The sequence below is a fragment of the Carassius gibelio genome, chromosome B17, assembly GCF_023724105.1.
Source record: "Carassius gibelio isolate Cgi1373 ecotype wild population from Czech Republic chromosome B17, carGib1.2-hapl.c, whole genome shotgun sequence".
Taxonomy (NCBI): domain Eukaryota; kingdom Metazoa; phylum Chordata; class Actinopteri; order Cypriniformes; family Cyprinidae; genus Carassius; species Carassius gibelio.
In genome coordinates, this window is record NC_068412.1 from 3,886,431 (window position 1) to 3,906,680 (window position 20,250).

The 20,250-nt window shown below is 38.4% G+C and overlaps 1 protein-coding gene across 1 annotated transcript in view; it reads right to left on the reverse strand.

Annotated features, from left to right (window-relative positions):
• Positions 1 to 20,250, reverse strand: part of LOC127975810 (steroid hormone receptor ERR2-like) — an 86,012-nt gene that overhangs the window by 31,819 nt on the left and 33,943 nt on the right. The window contains exon 3 of the mRNA XM_052579798.1: positions 9,867 to 9,983. Within this exon, the coding sequence (XP_052435758.1) occupies positions 9,867 to 9,983 (117 nt within the window). The remainder of the gene's footprint in view (positions 1 to 9,866; positions 9,984 to 20,250) is intronic.

Genomic DNA, 20,250 nt, shown 5'->3' on the forward strand with positions numbered 1-20,250 from the left:
CAAATATTGTCATAGCAAAACAAACCATACATCAATGGAAAGCTTGTTTATTCAGCTTTCAGATGATGTATAAGTATCTAAAAACCTTTATGACTGTTTTTTTGTGGTCCAGGGTCACATATAAAACTCTGTCATCATACTCTAGTCAATCCAAAAAAAGAAAAAACAGTTAAAGTTCCCTGGCGGCTAAATTATTTCATCCCTTTACAACCACTGTGTCAGAGGAGGTTATGTGCCACTATAGCAAATTACACTCCCACAATTCTCCCTGCTCCTTCTTTATTGAACATTCTAGAGTGTGAGATTAGAACAGGGACGAAGGAGAACTGGAAAACATTGAGTGGAGAAAAGGAGTCCATTTAGCATCCATAATCAGCCGACAAATGAGAGCAGCAACATACGTGCAAAACACTGTTGCGTAATTTACGGACAGTGTAACTCAGATGCAATGACCACAGCCTCAAGAATGTTCATCTGACAGTTTACGCTTTGCATTTTCAACATTTCCCATAAAATGTACAACTTCAGAATATGTACTGATAACTGCATTTATAGAGTTATAATGTCTATTTCATCAAAATGTGCAACAAAGAGCAGTGACAACAAACTGCATTATCTTTTTAGAAGCCAAATCGGGAGATTTCTTCTGCTTATACAAATTATTTGATTCCCTAGAAACAGAAATCTGATTAGGATTGTCTTTCAATTTCCTGACACTGACAACCCACTAACCTAATTACCCGCTGGTCCCCGTGGTCCTACTCTTCCTCGCAAACTCTGGGAGATCATTTGATGGTTGCTAAGTTGCAGTAAAATCTCATTTCTCCTAACTACAATTTTAATATTTTTATTGATACTCACAGACGGTTGGGAGCGAGATGAAATAATTTTGAATTATGCTAAAGACTGGAATGACTAAACACACGGTAAATATAATTTAAATCTGGCCCAAATAGTTTGACTTAACAAGCTTATTATACCTAAAGGACATCACTTTAGTGTTAAACAAAGGCATATTCTCATTCTTTGTCGCAGTCTAGTTGCTAAATTCTCATACCAACAAATCTGGAATATAATGCTAATGTTACTAACGTTAAATAGATTAAATACAAAATGGTCAGGTTTTGCTAATGAAGATGGGAAATATCCATGCTGAAACTAGTCTCTGCAGGTTAAGTTAGTCTCCCCAAACCATTTTAAAACATCAAACTAGGTCAGCTAAAACTGGCAAACCACCTCAGTCTGGTTTAAACGTATTATTATTATTATTCGTTTTTTTGTTTTTTTTTTTGTACTGTATATGGTTTTCTTTAAAAATCTTGTGGACTGGGATTCAGATGGAAAAACGCTCCATGTCACATGCTGCCATCAGCCATCCTGTGAAAATTTAGAGGTACATAGGTGCCTGTTTTAATCAGAATAGTAACTTTCATAATTAAACAGATGCTGGCAGGAATTAAACATTGGCACTTTCTAGTTTCCCGTTATACCTGGAGCAAGAGGGGTCAGCGTGAGAATAAGTGAGGGAAAGAGATGAAAGAAAAAGGCTGATTTGTAATGGAGACCTTTAGATTGCAGCCTCAACTGGTTCAATCAGCAAAACATGTATCATGAAATTACACATATACAGTCAAATGAAAAACATTTTTACAGTTTTATCTGCATTGTGAACTAGAGGATGAGACTCATAGGTGCATGTTATTCCAATGCAGAACAAATGTTTGTCTTCAAAGTGTTTTATTAAAAAAGTAGTAACTTTCACACCTGTATTCAAACTCAATTTGAAAGCCCTACTTTGGGTGTCAACTTTTTTTGTTTCTCGCTGTATGTGGAAGTAAAATGAGTTATGAATGCCATTTCATGTTAATGTTAAGACCATGAGAGAACAGAATGCATTTTTTGGATGAGTTAATTTGCTGCTTATGCCACATGAGAGGATCTGTCTGATTTATAATGGACAGATCAGTGTATCATGAGGTCTTTCAGACCCTATGACACTTTATTTTAAGGACCAATTCTCACTAAGTGGCATGCATATTACTAGCATAGTGGCTGTTTATAAGTAATTATAGAGCACATATTAATGCCTTATTCTGCATGGGCATATTTTAGATCCCTTAATCCTTAAACCCCTTACTTAAACTTAACAAAGACCTTACTTTTAATGATCAGAAAATTTGTAGTTTATTGAGTTTGTTGTTAATAGTGGGAATTTGACCATAAAATGTGTGAAAAGGTGTGACTTTTTTATGTTATGTAAAACGAAATGTTAGTGATGTCTGAGGATGAGACTCATGCATGTTACTCCAGAAGACAAGCAAATGTTTGTATTCATAATGTTTCATTAAACAAGTAAACAACTTGTTCTTTCTCACTGTAGTTAAATGTGGAAGTAAAGTGAGTTACGAATGCCATTTCATATTGATGTTAAGACAATAAGAACAAACAAAGCACAATTCCTCATGCTCCTCACGCCACATCTGATTTGTAATGGACGGTGTATCATCTTTAGATCACTGGTCCAATCAGGACAAATATTGAAAAGATGCAGCTACACAGTCCAAACAGATCCTATTAGACCAAGAATGTTTTTCATAGTTTTGTGTGCAATGTGAACTGGATGATTAGTCACATCTGTTAGTGACATTTGAGGATGAGACTCATGTATGTTATAAATAATAAATAATAAAGTAATAAATAAAGTAATATATTTTCCCACCAGTATTGAATCCCAATTTGAAAGCCCTACGTTGGGCACCAGCTTTTCTGTTTCTTGCTGTAATTAAGAAAAGTAAAATGAGTTATGAATGACTTTTCATATTGACACTAAGAGCAGTGAATGCATCTTTTGGATGATTCCACATGCATGAGAGGAATGAGTGATATCTTCAATGAAATACGAGAGCGATTCATTTCTGAAAGCGAGTGTGCTTTATGGCGCTGACCGCCGCTGATTCACAGCGAGTGGATCTCAAATGTCGTTTCTTCAAAGAGAGCGTGGCAGTGTGGGAGAGAGAGGGCTTAGGGCCAGCGCGGAAAGCATCTGAGTGTGGATTAGTCCTCAGGCCAGTGACTGCGCGAGGGCCAGCTGACCCCGGGCTCCCTTTCCTCTCACAAAACAACAATACTCTCCTGAGCAAAGCCCTTACAAAAGGGCCTGTCCACACTCCTGTCGGGGGTTCGCTGGACTTGGCAGGGGCCTTTATTTTTGGTGGTCTCACCTGTTCATCTGGGCGAGGGGAAAGTGTCAGCATGGCTGGGATGGTTGGCAGTGCCTCATGGAGCTTAGGCTGACCTGTTTTTAGCTAGGAAATTCACAGGGCCATGTCCTAAGGCCACGGTGAACTCTACCTTTCATGGCTGCCGACAGCCCCCATCTGAACAGGCCTCGCATCAGCACTATTTCAAACAGCCCTGCGTTTGGCAGTTTGGCATTTTTCCTCAGGAACGGTGATGAGAGATATGGCGAGCCGACCACAGAGCTGACATCTAACCCAAAAACATCTGTGCCGCAGCTTCCTCGAGCACAGCCGGACCCAATCAGGCACTCTTCCCAAAGACGGTGCCAACAAAAGAAGAAACTCATGCACTACAATCCTGCCAAAGGACAACTGAATGTTTATCGCTGTAGTTTAATGCACTTTCTGGAAAAATATACAAATCTGACCTTTAGGAGTACAACTCATCCTCAAAGGGATACCTTTACCCCTGCAAAATGTATAGTGGTACCTGAATATGCACCTTTTAGAGGTAGAAAGGTACAAAGTTGTGCCATTATGGGTACTGCCCCTGTGACAAGCTCCTAAAAGTTTCACATTTGGGGTATTTTTCTTCTGAAAATTTCTTTAAAAAAAAAACAGACCTATGTTTTGTCTAGGTAGCAATGCTGTTTTGAAACATCCTAAATGGTAAAACAACCATAAAGAGCACAATTGAAACAAATTAAAAAGGATTAAATACGTATTTTTAATCTTTCAGCCTTACAAATGACTATGCATCTCACATGATTGATCTGAACAAAAGCGTCATATGGGCTGCATCGAAATGCTAATTCACTTATGGAAAAGCAGAAATACAGTGGTCACGCCATGCACAAAGCACCGCTGTGCTTTAAATGATTTGGCATCATACGTTGACAATGCCATCAAAACTTTTCTGAATACAGTCAGTTCCCTTCAGATATACAATTATCAGCCCCAACCATCCTTCCCCACACAGATGATTTGACTCATGATCTATTAAATTCAGTACGTGTCTCCACTGCCGTTAAACTGCGAGTGTGTGTTTTGTGATCAAGCAGTCATCTGTCTCCCTGTTGAGATGATCTAGAGTGTGTCGTCCTTGTCCAGCAGTGATCTAGGCTCTCTGGTGGAAAACACATGTTCACGCCTGTGGTAATCCTCTCACCTGTTCAGAGAGGCCTCGAGGGAAACCACCGCCACACACACACACACACACACACACACACACACGGTTCACACACTCGGATATGTGTCTTATATGGAATCACTCACATTAAATGAGCATTCAGTCGTCATTTATTCACACTCATGTCTTTCAAAAGTGTTATGTTTGGCAGAATGTCCAACAAATGTGAAAATAAGAGGCGAGCTTCTTTGTCTTCTTTTTGACAGTATAAATCACTGTCCACGTTCACTGTAGTTCTTTGTGAGGAAAACACAAACACAAGGTCGGAATAACATGTGGGTAATTAATTATTATATATTTTTTAAGCAACCATTTGATCTTATTGCTGTTGGGTATACAATGTCAATAAAACACTAAAAAGTGCTAATAGTATTCTTCTGATGTCCAAAGCCAGTATATCAGACACATATTGAGGCACGTGGTGCAGGACGGTTTATTTTTTCTCCAGTGGACAAACACATAATTCTCTAAAGATTTTAAGGCAGACAGAAATCAGACGTCTAGAGCTTGAGAATGTGAGCGATGTGAGTCTTTTGGGTTTAAAGAGTCTTTGGATTACGTCAGTGTAATCTCTCAATAGTATCAGCTCCTTTCTTCCCAGCTCCTATTCGCTTCCATTGATCAGAGGAAAAAAACCTGTGGTCCCTGATATCTGAGTCCTCTTATTGATCACTTCCTGTTTCGAGGGAATGGGGCGGTTCAGGACTATGCAGGAAATCTCACGACTGAAAACATCCTTTGCTCAGAAAACGCGGCTGATAAACTCTTCAGTTTTATTAACTTTGAAATGATTATTCTGTCATTACTGATTAAAGTAATTTGTATCTCTTCTGTACTACTCTATTATGGGTGATTAATACACCTGTGGATAAGCAAAACAAAATAATATAGACCTATAGAGCTCATTTGGTAATAATCAGCTTGTTTATGGCCAATAAAACAGACAATAAAACAACTCAAGTACTGGAAATTAACCAATGTTTCTATCAATTTTCACAATTTTGCTAATTATGTATTGTATTGTGCATTAATTTGATAATAAATACAGTAAATATAGTTATATTGTAAATAGCGTTTTTCTCTTTGAATACTGTATTTGTTAAAATATAATTTATTCTGGTGATCAAAGCTGTATTTTCAGCATCATTCCTCCAGTCTTCAGTGTCACATGATCTTCAGAAATCATGAAAATATGATGATTTACTGCTCAAGAAACATTTCTGATTATTATCTATGTTGAATACAAAAATGTGGAGAGACGCTCTTTCTTCAGGTTTGTCTCTGGTAAACACAGCATGAGAATTTGCGGTACATCCTCAAACAGAAAGGAGAGTTTCTGACGGTTCATGCAGGTGCTGTCCTGTCCTGTAAAGTTATGATCAGGTGAGATATCTGCATTAAGCGTGTGACCTTCGTTCGTCTCACAGCTGCTCGGCCGTGGCTCTGGTCGTATGGTGAGGGTAGACACGGACAGACGTGACCCTCTGCCACTCATTCCCTGTCGCCTTGAAAGGCCTGATTGATTTGGCGCTCACGTAGAGTCGGATCGGAGACAGACAGTGACCTTGCACATGAGGAGGGACGAGGGACGGCCAACAAGATGCCTGTTTGTATCATCATATTCATTTGTGCAATGTATGAACATTTTTATAATGTTGAAAAAGCTAATTAAACTCTCAACACTAACACAGAACTGAAGTGGTTTTGCAGATGTTCAGTAACATGTGGACTGACAGTGAGAAAGTGTTAGAAATGATCATTTCTGAAGAGTAAAAGACAAACCCAGCCAGTTACACAGGGCATCTGTCATGTTTAGTGCTGTCTGAAGTTGCCCTATTGTTTTCCTTAAATAATCCTTACATTGTATTATATCAGGGCTAAAAAAATAATAATAATGACAGTAAAAACATTTATAATGTTAGAAAATATTTCTAGTTCTTTTTGAACTTCCTATATATTCACCAAATACAGTTTCCATAAGAATATTGTACAACACAACTCTTTTCAGCATTGACAATAATCAGAAAAGTTTCTTGAGCAGTAAATGATCATATTATCATGATTTCTGAAGATCATGTGACACTGAAGACTGGAGGAATGATGCTGAAAATACAGCTGTACATCACAGAAATACATTACACTTTAACACAGATTCACACAGAAAACAAATCCTAAATCCTATTAAATAGAATTTTAAATCCTAATAATATTTTATATTTTTTTACTACATTTCTTGATCAAATACATGCAACCTTGGTGAGCAGAATAGACTTATTTCAGAAATATTAAAAACAAAACATCGACAGAATTGTTCACATCTCAAGGCCTGCAGAGACATGCACTGATGTCATTGTTGCCGTCTGCTCCTTCATCTTATAGTTTAAGCTCTAATTCTTGCCTCGACACAGGTGATTCATTTCTGACAATCCCTCCCTATTTTCTGGGCTCTTATTCCTGCAGATAATATATTTGCATGAATTTTTCATCAGCGAGTAATGCGATTCATTCTCGGTGTCTCGTGCAGTGGAGAGATTCCGTTACTTCATTCAGCTCCATATAGACAGAAGAGCTTTCACAGATGGATTGTGGGTGAACTACACACATTACATTACTTTAAATCCAGCCTGGACACACATGCTCTTACGTTATCAGTGTGCATAAAAACACGCATTCACTGCATTAACATGAATGCCGTGAGACATGAAAAAAGGTGAAAGTAAGAGAGAAAGAAATATCTGTGAGCATATTTAATTGTCACTTATGTCCCACATGGCATGACTTTAAAAAAGCATCCGCAGGAAGAGAGCTGAGATGTTCGGAAAACATTTAGCAGATCAATACGTCGGGGAGAGAGCGTGTGCCCTGGGACAGAAGCCTTTCCAGTCGGAATACTGTTACACTTCTATTAGTCAGGCACACGGATCGACCTATTCAGCATATTCCTGTCTCTCGACCCAACAGGCACAATTATTTACTGCATGTGAGCGCGACTTGTGCCAGCAGCCCCTCAGGTCCAGCACTCTGACACCAGCCAACAACATTTACGAGTCTAACATGGCTTGTGTGTCTCTGGCAAGCACTGCGCTCGGCTCTGATCACTGCCGTGTGGTTGATGGAGTCAGTACAGACTGTGTGACTGATTTAAAGGCCAACAAATGACATTACAAAGTAAAATGTGACCTAATGAAAGATCTGCTGAGGTGAACGGAAAAACATACTTCACACGGACGTGAACTAGAGCGATACGCAAGCTCAATCTCAAACGCTTGCATGCTAGGAAATGAAAATGATTTGTAATGAACAGCAGGTACAGGCAATAAGTTCAGCAAACATTATGTTCATCCTCTTCGTATTTTTTTTTATTTTTCTTTGATTTTAAATAGATTTGTACATGCTGGTGTTACTGTTAACCAAAAGTAGAACTCAAACTATGGCTAATAAAAAACTAAATGTTAACTAAATAAAATAAAATGTAAATATTAGATGAAAAAAAAAAAATAAATAATAATAATACAAAATGCCTTTATGGAATAAAATGACAGAAGATAATAAAAGTTACGAACAAATACTATTTGTCAACTATAAAGTTACTTAAACATTAAAGTACTACATTTACTAAAACTAAACCTTTAATAATAATAAAGCTAAAAAGAAATTTGCATATAAAAAACGAAAAATGAGATAATAAAGCACAGCAAAATTACTGAAATGAAAACTGAAAAAGTTAATTTTAAATATCATAAACTGTTCCAATAATACTGTATATAAATATTAAAATAACACTAAAACAACACTTGTTGATGGTTTTTGAGGATGAGGGTGTCACAACACCTGTCCATGTTCATGTCAATTTTTGACATCCAATCTTCAATGCCAAAAACACAAGACAAGAGACGTGTTTCTCCTCATTATAAAACACAATCTTTCTTATTTTCCTATGCACAAATATATATGAACAGTCTCTTTAAGAATGTATGAATTTAAAAAGTTCAAGAAATCAATCAGATTGTTGCATAAATACATCAAAGCAACACATAATTTCCATAATTAGATTTTAAGGTTTGATGTAATTATGAATAAGGTCGAGAAAAGTTTAGGCCCTTGACTTGGCTTAACCTAACCCTAAATTATCTACCCTTGTACAAAGTTTAATGAAGTGATCTATCTATCCGGATCTAAGAGGACACTATACTAATATATATTTTTGAAATATTTTGAATTAGTTGCACTTACATATATATTTTTACTTTTATTTTTAAAATAAGATAACATTTTAGTAATTTTTCAAATTTTAGTATTTGTTTTATTATACATTTGTAATAAAATTAAATAGAAATAAAATAAGCTTTATTATCACTGTATCCATTCTCAAAAACAGAATATCGATTCATGCACGATTAGTGGCAGTTATTTTGTTTTGAGTTCGTATCACGCCAGCTAGATAGCAGTCTTCATCTCTGAGCTTAAACAGTGACAGGAAATACTAGCATTAAGGCACACCACTGTCGTTAGCATTGATATAGTTCGCTGCCAGTACTGGAGGATGAAATAACTGTTCCAGTTCCCACCTCGGTGTACAAAGCTGAAGTGTGAAGACGTTTGGTCTTATGTGCTAACGTCCACCCGGGACCGCGGCACAGGTGGAACCTCTGAAACTGCAGTTTTCATTGATGTTAAGCAGATATAATTTTTTGTTCCAATCAAAAAGTTATGACATTGTATGTCTCAATTGTAAACTTAAACTGTGAACCTTTAAAGTAGGATCTAATAATATGTATGATCTTTTTATCAAATACATTTTATATATTTTACTAAAGAATCCTGCAAGCACTTGAATTTTTCCCACTTTCCTCATACTGCACAAGTGTTTCAATAACGTTGAATGTCACAGGAACAGATTATTTCAAATGCAGATCCCACTTTTTATTCTTTTTTTTTTTTTGCTAAGGTTTGCATATAATGGTGTGTTCTCAGTGACAGTTTACCTAAAAATACATCCTATTCCTAAAATAAGAAATATGCCAATATATCGCCTTGCTTACTGTATCGCTATGTATCACAACACATCATATTGCAACCCCTGTACCGTGATACGTATCGTGTCGGCAGATTCTTGCCGATACACAGCCCTGGTGGGCTGATGTCCTGCAGAGTTTAGCTCCAGCATGCCTCAACACACCTGCATTGAGGTTTCTAGTATACCTAGCAATATCTTGATTAGCTGGTTCAGGTGTGTCTAAATGGGGATGGATCTAAACTCTGCACGACACCGGCCCTACAGGACTGAGTTTGGGCACCCCTGGTTTAGAATATTAAACTAAGTGATATGTTCGGTTCTTTTAAAGTACCAACCAAAATTAAAGTAATGTAATTAGTTCATTTTTTAGGGAGCAACGCAATATTGAAATGCATTACTTTTAAAAGCAACTTCCCCTCACCTTCCTTCAGCATGCCCACTTTTAAGCACTTCATAAAGCGGCACGCCTGACAGGACTTGCGTCTTCTTTTCGTGATCTCACACTCATTGGTGGCCGGACAGCTGTACTCGATGTTACCTGGTGGGAGACAAAGAGAAAAGAGAAAAGTGAGGTGCTTCCCACTCGCAGGACGTTGCTCCTGTCTGCCCATCCAAAAATAACCCAATGAAAACAAGCTAATGCAGAAGAGTTTTACAGCGCACCACCGCATCCATCAAAGTGATCAAAAGATCGCTCTATAAATCACTTTATTTATAAAATCATCTTTTACTCAATTTGATAAATTGCCTGTGGCTGTGAGACTCTACAGAACAGGGACAGCGTGTGCTGCAAAGATGAAGAAACATGAGCCAACAAAACAGATGAGACAGCATTGAAAACAAAAGATCCCTGGGTGCTTTCAGTACTTCCATTCGAATCGCACCTCGCTAAATTACATTCACAAATTCAGGCTCGGCTCGCTTTACATAATACCTGACCCAAACCGAGGCCGGTTCTGCTGCTCGCTCGCTATTTACATAGAGGATAACCAGCTACTGTTACATTATTCAAGCTGAGTTTCAGCTCTTCATACCTGCACAATAAAAGAGCCGGTTGAGTGGCATTGTGTGAGTAACAATAGGCAAAGTGCTTGAAATACTCGGCCATTCTGCTTGTGTCCGTGTACATTTAACTGCTGCGAGGCATTTCAATTAGGACATGTATGGGTAATGGCAGGAGCGACGGCCAAATGCAGAATGACAGTCGGCAGACAGCGCTCTTGTTCTCGTGCAAGCGTGTGGTTTGAATGTCTATTTGGACAGCGCTCACTTAATTCATTCAGGATTGTCTTGATCACTGAAGACACTGAGCTGAATAAAAACAATATGCTCTCTGACATACACTGTACAGCTGAGGAAAATAATACTGTGTATATATACAGTAGTCAACATTTGAAGTGGATCAAAACATTTCATCAAAGTTGTCCTAAAACAAAAATGTGTTCTTGCATTAGTACATTTTTAATGAACTTTTTGATTGACCTGAAAGGTTGACTACTGTATATCAATCACACCATTTTACATATAGTAAATCATACATGCTGTAATTAAATATATACTTATTGGACATTATATTTACCAAAATTGAATGAAACTATTTGAAAATAAATTGAAAAAATATATATTTCAACTTCATAAAAATAACAACCTTGTGAAATGAACAGATTTAGAATTTAAAAAGCAACTTAAGGCAATTACAGCATTTTTTACAGCATTATCCTTCACACGCTCCACTATTACAACCTGAGACTGTGACAGGATTGAGCTCGGACTCCGTTCGTCTCTGATGCAGCTGATGTGTGATCTCTCCTTAGGACTCGTGGCTAGTAATACTAAAGTAAAGTAACCTTACTTTTCTGTAGTTTGTCAATGGCTTTCTGCATCTTACCGACAGCATTGCCTGAGCAGTCGTAAGCTGTGTATTTATTGCATGGAGGGAGCAGAAATGTAAGTGTCTAAATCATACGCACAGTTCCATTGAATGATAAATGTGTTTTAACAATGCTGATGAACCGAATGTACAAAGGAAACTATTAAAATAACCACAGCAAAGACATTGAAATAAGAGCGTGAGGTTTACCTGATAATCAGGTGCATGAAAGTAGCATTTGTTGCTTTAACAAACAGACATCTGGCACGTTTTCTCTCAGAATCATAACTCGTTGTTGAAAGGAAATATTAAATAACTAATATAGCATTTTAATTTGTGAAAATGAGATAAAGAAGTTTTCACACTGAAAGAGAAGTGATCTTGCTCTCATGGTCGTGCCAGGCTATATAAAAGCAGAAGGAACTAATGAAACGTAAAAAAAGAAAACACAATAAATAAATACAATTTATGAATGATGCAGTGCTAATTGACATCATTTATTACAGTACAAAACTATAGAGTAGGATATTTCTACCTTATTCTGTGCAGAATAAAAATATATTAATTATTACTGGGCTAAACTCGGGGACTGAAGCCCTTACTGGGCTAAACTCGGGGGAAGGAGTCTTCTCTGAGCTAAACTCAGGAACTGGAGCCCTCACTGGGCTTAACTCAGGGATTGGAACCCTCACTGGGCAAAACTCAGGGACTGGAGCCCTCAATGGGCTAAAGTCGAAGGAAGGAGTCTTCTCTGTGCTAAACTCTGGGACAGGAGCCCTCACTGGGCTAAACTCAGGGACTGGAGCCCTCACTGGGCTAAACTCGGGGACTGAAGCCCTCACTGGGCTAAACTCGGGGGAAGGAGTCTTCTCTGAGCTGAACTCAGGGACTGGAGCCGTCATTGGGCTAAACTCGGGGACTGAATGCCCTCACTGGGCTAAACTCAGGGACTGGAGCCCTCACTGGGCTAAACTCAGGGACTGGAGCCCTCACTGGGCTTAACTCGGGGGAAGGAGTCTTCTCCGTGCTAAACTCTGGGACTGAAGCCCTCACTGGGCTAAACTCGGGGGAAGGAGTCTTCTCTGTGCTAAACTCAGGGACTGGAGCCCTCACTGGGCTAAACTCGGGGAGTGAAGCCCTTATTGGGCTAAACTCGAAGGAAGGAGTCTTCTCTGTGCTAAACTCTGGAACTGGAGCCCTCACTGGGCTAAACTCGGGGACTGGAGCCCTCACTGGGCTTAACTCGGGGGAAGGAGTCTTCTCCGTGCTAAACTCTGGGACTGAAGCCCTCACTGGGCTAAACTCGGGGGAAGGAGTCTTCTCTGTGCTAAACTCAGGGAATGGAGCCCTCACTGGGCTAAACTCGGGGAGTGAAGCCCTTATTGGGCTAAACTCGAAGGAAGGAGTCTTCTCTGTGCTAAACTCTGGAACTGGAGCCCTCACTGGGCTAAACTCAGGGACTGGAGCCCTCACTGGGCTAAACTCAGGCACTGGAACCATCACTGGGCTAAATTCGGGGGAAGGAGTCTTCTCTGTGCAAAACTCTGGGACTGAAGCCCTCACTGGGCTAAACTCGGGGGAAGGTGTTTTCTCTGTGCTAAACTCTGAGACTGAAGCCCTCACTGGGCTAAACTCGGGGGAAGGAGTCTTCTCTGAGCTAAACTCAGGGACTGGAGCCCTCACTGGGCTTAACTCGGGGATTGGAGCCCTCACTGGGCAAAACTCGGGGACCGGAGCCCTCACTGGGCTAAACTCGAAGGAAGGAGTCTTCTCTGAGCTAAACTCAGGGACTGGAGCCCTCACTGGGCTTAACTCAGGGATTGGAACCCTCACTGGGCAAAACTCGGGGACCGGAGCCCTCACTGGGCTAAACTCGAAGGAAGGAGTCTTCTCTGTGCTAAACTCTGGGACTGGAGCCCTCACTGGGCTAAACTCAGGGACTGGAGCCCTCACTGGGCTAAACTCGGGGACTGAAGCCCTCACTGGGCTAAACTCGCGGGAAGGAGTCTTCTCTGAGCTAAACTCAGGGACTGGAGCCCTCATTGGGCTAAACTCAGGGACTGGAGCCCTCATTTTGCAAAACTCAGGGACTGGAGCCCTCATTGGGCTAAACTCGGGGACTGAAGCCCTCACTGGGCTAAACTCGCGGGAAGGAGTCTTCTCTGAGCTAAACTCTGAGACTAGAGCCCTCACTGGGCTAAACTCAGGGACTGGAGCCCTCACTGGGCTAAACTCGGGGACTGAAGCCCTCACTGGGCTAAACTCGGGGGAAGGAGTCTTCTCTGAGCTAAACTCAGGGACTGGAGCCCTCACTGGGCTAAACTCGGGGACTGAAGCCCTCACTGGGCTAAACTCATGGACTGGAGCCCTCACTGGGCTAAACTCAGGGACTGAAGCCCTCACTGGGCTAAACTCAGGGACTGGAGCCCTCATTGGGCTAAACTCAGGGATTGGAGCCCTCACTGGGCTAAACTCGGGGACTGGAGCCATCACTGGGCTAAACTTGGGGGAAGGAGTCTTCTCCGTGCTAAACTCTGGGACTGAAGCCCTCGCTGGGCTAAACTCAGGGGAAGGAGTCTTTTATGTGCTAAACTCTGGGACTGAAGCCCTCACTGGGCTGAACTCGGGGGAAGGAGTCTTCTCTGTGCTAAACTCAGGGACTGGAGCCCTCACTGGGCTAAACTCGGGGGAAGGAGTCTTCTCTGTGCTAAACTCAGGGAATGGAGCCCACACTTGAGCGAGCTTTGGGGTGAACACTGGAGCGAACTCTGAAGCTGGGATGAGGGCTGTGAACTATCTTTTTCTCATCATCCTCCTCCCTTGTTTACAGGAGAATTGGGCGCCTGGTGGGCTCATCATTCTGGTGGTTGGCGGACTTGAGAAAGCCATGGCTGGCGGGCTTGACAATGATGTGGCCGGCTGGACTGACTCGGGAACACAATGGCTGGTGAGCTCTATGGTGGGCTGGTTCAGGCTTGGGCCCGGACACTCCCCAGACACCAGAAGATCCCTTCCCTAAAGTATAGTCCCTTGGTGTCTCTTAGGTCCCCAGAGCAATGGTAGTTGGCTCCGAGCCAAAACAGAGATTTGATGGTGGCGTCATGCAATGCTGATGCCATGTCAAGCCTGCATAATTCCTAAGCGTACTCAAAGAAAAGAGAGATCTTGACGGGCTGAGGCATTCAACCGAGTGGCTATGTCCATTAATGCGGTGAAAAAGGGGAAACAAAACACTTTTTAAAAAAGCAGAAAACAAACACAGGTAAAAAAGACTCCACTCAATTTGAATCTGGGTCCAGTATTTTGTCACGGTTGCACTACTGTGAGTAGTGTAAAGTGAGGAACAAAGGAGATGAGGAGTACATCAATTAAGAGACTTTAATCAATACAAGGGAACACAGAAAACTAGTAACACTAGCTACACGTACTGTAGCACTAGGACAAATGATACCAGACAAAGAACTCAAAACAGGAACCACTTTAAATACACATCTTAATCAGGATAAGACTAGACACAACTGGAAATCAAATGAGGCAGCAGAAAGAAAATAAGCGACAAGGTCCTTGTATTGTATTGAAGCGTAGGCTACTAATCATGGAAGGGATACGCGGCCATAAACGTGCAGGTTATAGTGGACCATAGGGTTGTGATATCTGACCTGGTGGCAAGGTCCAGCAAAACTTCAAGTTCCTCTGACGAGAGGCTTGGTGCCCTTTTTTATGTTGCTTCCCCAGCATATTCTGTATCTAACTCTCTCTTTCTCTGTTCATTGTAGATAGGTTGCTTTTTTATTGAAAACATAAACCAATTGCAATCAATACAGCATTAAACAGAAGTAACTGCAGATGTTTGCCAATCAATTCTGATTGTAAAGTACCTTACCATTAATATAAAAGTGTATTACATAATTTTTATAAGTCGTTAAACCCATGTCAAGAAGCGGCACAAGTGGCACAATGGGATAAGGAGGGTGGATGATTAGCGAGGGATACCCGGTTCGTCTAACCGTCACAACATATCGTGTGAACATATTACTGACGATTTGATAATTTAATTTATAATCTATATTTTACTGATAACTTAAACTATGTTGAAATAAATGATACTGTAATAATTTGAGGAATGTTTCATTTGCATAGAATGCGTTGTCTTTCTTAACACTGTATTGCACCTTCGCGTGAAGTGGAAAATCGATTCATGAGCAATCGATGCCAACTTTTTCGAGGTCTTCTTAGCGCGCTAAGAGTGAGCGTTATCGGGGAACCGGGCCCAGGTCAGTAAACCTCATATATAGCGGTTGCAGATAAAGCTTCTTCATCATTGTTATTCTGCTCTGAAATCTTCCACAAACGCTTCCATCCCCCATTCCCAACTTATGCAATTATGTTAACATTATTGCACAGATCAAGAAGACGGTCCCAAGATGTATTAAATAATTAGAAATTTCCCCTTTTATCTGGGTTATACAAATCAGTATGCAAATGTAGCAGATCTCTTTGGGTTTGGGGTAAATAAAGGTGTGAAAATAAATGTGATAATGTCTGATCGCTCCACTTCCCGTTTTCCCATTTGTTCTCAAGATCAACTAAACAGCACTAATCAAACACATTTCCTGTGCGCTTCCAGACAACAGACACTTTTGATTCATGGTTTTCCCATAAGTAGAATGTGCACGGACTCATTCCTCCTTCATCATATCATATTTTCTGGAGAAGGAAAGGCTGAGACTTCCTATTCTGGGATACATCCCTGTGGGATCATTACAGCAGGATGCTTCTTGAATATCAGTGTTGGTTAGCGTAAATTGGACATCTGATTGGCACTCCATCAGGAGACGGATGGCTCTTCTTCTCTCTCAGATACACTGCTCAGATAGGTCTGCATCGCAGCTTATTTTCAGACAGGGAGAGGCCCAGATTTAAAAAAAAAAAAATTGTAAAAAAAAAAAAAAAATGTGGTACATATAAAATTAAAACATGTTTATTCTGCTTACTATTTGCATCCTTACAAAATACAATTATGAAATAATATATAAATCATGAGAAAAAATGCTTCTAATAATCTTTCCCATACAACTGAAAACAATGCAGCGAGACTTTTTTCAAGGTTTTTTTTTTTTTACTGTTTGCTTTGCGATGATAGGAATAAGGCATAATTCACCCCAAGAAGATGTGATGTGGACTACCCCAGGATTTGAGATTTCCTCAGAAAAAAGAATGAAGCGCTTTATTCAGGAGAGATCATAAACATGAGTAACATCTCTTTTTAGTTATTTATATACTTGTTCAAATAATGTGTAAACATTTTACTAGTTAGACTTTTTTCCAAACCATAATTCCTGACTAAATGTATAATCAGATTAAACATTATGAAGTTTTAATAACAATATAAACTATACCATATAAAAGCTTGATGTAAATAATATAAATGTAACAAATAATTGTAAATGTAACAAATGTAACAGACAATGGTGTTCTTTCAATTTATCAAAAAATATTCTCAGCTCTTTTCCACATTAATAATAATATTAATAATAATATTAATAATAATAATAATAATAATAATAATAATAATAATAATAACAATATATATATATATATATTTTTTTTAGAAAATCAGTGTGACTTTTAGAGAATCAGCTTTGATTGTTCTGAACTCTGAATAATAAATTATTTTGTGGGATGATTAAATATATTCTAAATAAATTACAAACACAAAATTATATAGATTTATTTTGTCCTCACATTCTTTCTTGTAGCTCTTCTTTCTCAGCCATACACCTGACTGAATGGCTCATTATGCAGCTCATTATGGAGCTCATTATGCAACAATTTCATAGCGTATCACTGCAGAACTGACACGCTGTGACTCGCAGCCTGTAAGAAAAATAAATAAATAGGCCATTAGCTTAGGATACTCCTCAATTAAAATGTTTTTAAAATGTCTTTTAAAACAGGTTTATTATAGCCTACAATGAATTACCAGGCCCGTGTTCATAAAGAATCTTTATGCAAAATGTAGCTCCTAGTGACAAAATTCTAAGAAAATTCTTAGAAATCTGGGCGTTTACTCTTAAAATGAAAGAGAAAATCCTAGTAAAGAAAAAAATAATTCAGAAAGGAAAACAATTAGGAATGATGCAATATGGAGGTCGAGCATAATCACTTCAGTCCACTCAAAATGGCTCTACTCCGACATCCTATAAAAGTTATATTCTTAAAATAAAAAAAGTCTTGGGATTGAAGAAGACAAAGTTTTATTTATTTATTTTTTATTTATTTTTTTTCTCAACATTTATCTGCTTTAATTTCTTTGATGGTTTTTCGGGACTGGTGCCAGGGCATGGTTTGGGGAGAGACTCGGGTCAAGTAAATAAATTACAGTAAAATAGAAGGTCTTTCTCATCAAAATCTAACTTGACTTTTACAGGCTTACTGTCAGCCTGGATTACTTCATAGAGGAAAGAGATGGGGCTTTCATACACGTTTACATCCGTGTTAAAAATGGGCAGCAGATCGGGGTGAGTCACGGCGGTCAGGAACAATCATGTGATCAGACATGTTAATTTAGACCGCCTCTAAATGATGGACATAGATTGAGCAGCTTGGAAAATCAAAATAAAGATGATTATGGGTTTAGAGCAAAACTGAAAGAAAAACAGCTAACAGGGAATGTTCTCAGAATGTTCTGGCAAGGTTCTCACAAAGATACGAACATACATTCTTCCAGTAACATAAATAGAACCTTTTTTAGGTTATCTGGTCTTTAATGATGGAAGTCGTGGCCCAATGGTTACAGAGTCGGACTCGTTACCCAAAGGTTGTGAGTTCAAGTCTTGTACATGCAGGGATAGTAGGTGGGGGGAGTGAATGTACAGTGTTCTCTCAATATCACGACTGAGGAGCCCTTGAGCAAGACACTGAACCCCCAACTGCTCCCCGGGTGCCGCAGCATAAATAATGCCCAGTGCTCTAATGGTGTTTACGGTGTGTGTGTGTGTGTGTGTGTTCACTGCTAGGTGTGTGCACTTTGGATGGGTTAAATGTCAGAGCACTAATTCCAAGTCTGGGTCACCATACATGGCCACATGTCACTTCACTTCACTTCTCAAAAAGTCAGCACAAAAATGCTATTTATACATTATGGGTATACATTATACATGGAATATACATGGAATGTTTTTTCTAAAGCTTTTTTTAACAAGTTTCAGATGGTTTAGACAATATACAAAGGTAACATTTATAATGCTAAATGATCAAATGGTCTGTTAATGTTTGTATAGCCCAAAAAAAATATATATATATATTTCCATGAATTTAAAATGTGATATGAATAATTATTTGCAAACATTTTTGGGTCACTGTTGAAAGCTTCAGAAGCTGCCCAAGTCTTATGTGTAAATGTCTATTGTTTATTATATGTTCATTAGCATTTTTATTTCTATATTTGAAATTTAAATCATATTAAGTTTCAACCTCCATATACCAAAATATATTTAAAAATGTATTTCAGGGGCAAGAAAATACATCTCTTCATTTTATTAAAAAATAAATAAATAAACGCTAAATGTTATGTGTTCACACGTGTTATATACAACAAAGATTCTCTACAAATGTGACAAATGTATTTTCTGCTGAAAGATATAGAGGGAAAAAATATATTTTCAAATGCTTATAAAAATATATTATATTTTTTTAAATATATTTTCAAAAATATAAAAATAAAATGGCAGAAATATATTTATGTAAATATATTCTGAAATATATTTAAGCAGATTTATTTTGGTAATTCTTTGAAAATTTTGAACTACTTAAAATTATTTTTATTTTTTATACATTTTTTGCTGCATGGATATCTTTCAATAAAAAAAAATGAATAAAGATTTCAGTATCAAATGTATTATTGTAAAATAAAATATATAAGCTATTATCAATGATTTGCTGGTTTGCACATCGGACAAAATTGGGATAATGGTCAAAAATCAGTGTTGATCAGTTTATTTTTCAGCTGAACTTTCAGCGTTAAAAGAAAAAAGCATAATGTGTTCACATAACTACACACATTGTTGACTCATTATGCATAATGGGATTATACAGGTCCTTCTAAAAAAATTAGCATATTGTGATAAAAGTTCATTATTTTCCATAATGTAATGATAAAAATGTAACTTTCATATATTTTAGATTCATTGAAGCAGTCATTTCTGCAAAAGGATTCCCGACCAAGTATTGAGTGCATAACTGAACATAATTATTTGAAGGTTGACATTTTTTGTATTAAAAACACTTTTCTCTTATTGGTCGGATTAAATATGCAAATGTTTTGAGATAGGAATTTTGGGTTTTCATGAGCTGTATGCCAAAATCATCAGTAATAAAACAATAAAAGACCTGAAATATTTCAGTTGGTGTGCAATGAATCTAAAATATATAAAAGTTTAATTTTTATCATTACATTATGGAAAATAATGAACTTTTATCACAATATGCTAATTTTTTGAGAAGGACCTGTACATATAAACGCACTCAATATATATTCAAACAAGAAAAAAAGAGTCAATGCTTTGCTTAGACTTATTACATTAGTGATAATTGTTTTATCATTATATATGGACTAAAACTGATGCAGTTCATTGTTTGTTTAGCATTATAAGACTAAAGTAATTTGGTTCTGATTTAATGTAATGATCAATAGTGAATACTCACGGATCCATCAAATCTGTATTAGCATGTTTGTGATACTTTAGACCTTGTTTCCATTTTAATCATACAGTACACAGTATTTATTATACAGACATTTATATGTTTCTGTTCAGGAGTTTGTGGTTGTTTGGTCTCTCTCCCTGTTATTGACTTTCGTAATCATGTCTGATCCTCATCTCTTGTCCCTCTTGTCTCATCATAAGTCAGAAGCTCCTTGTCTGCCCTTTTCTTC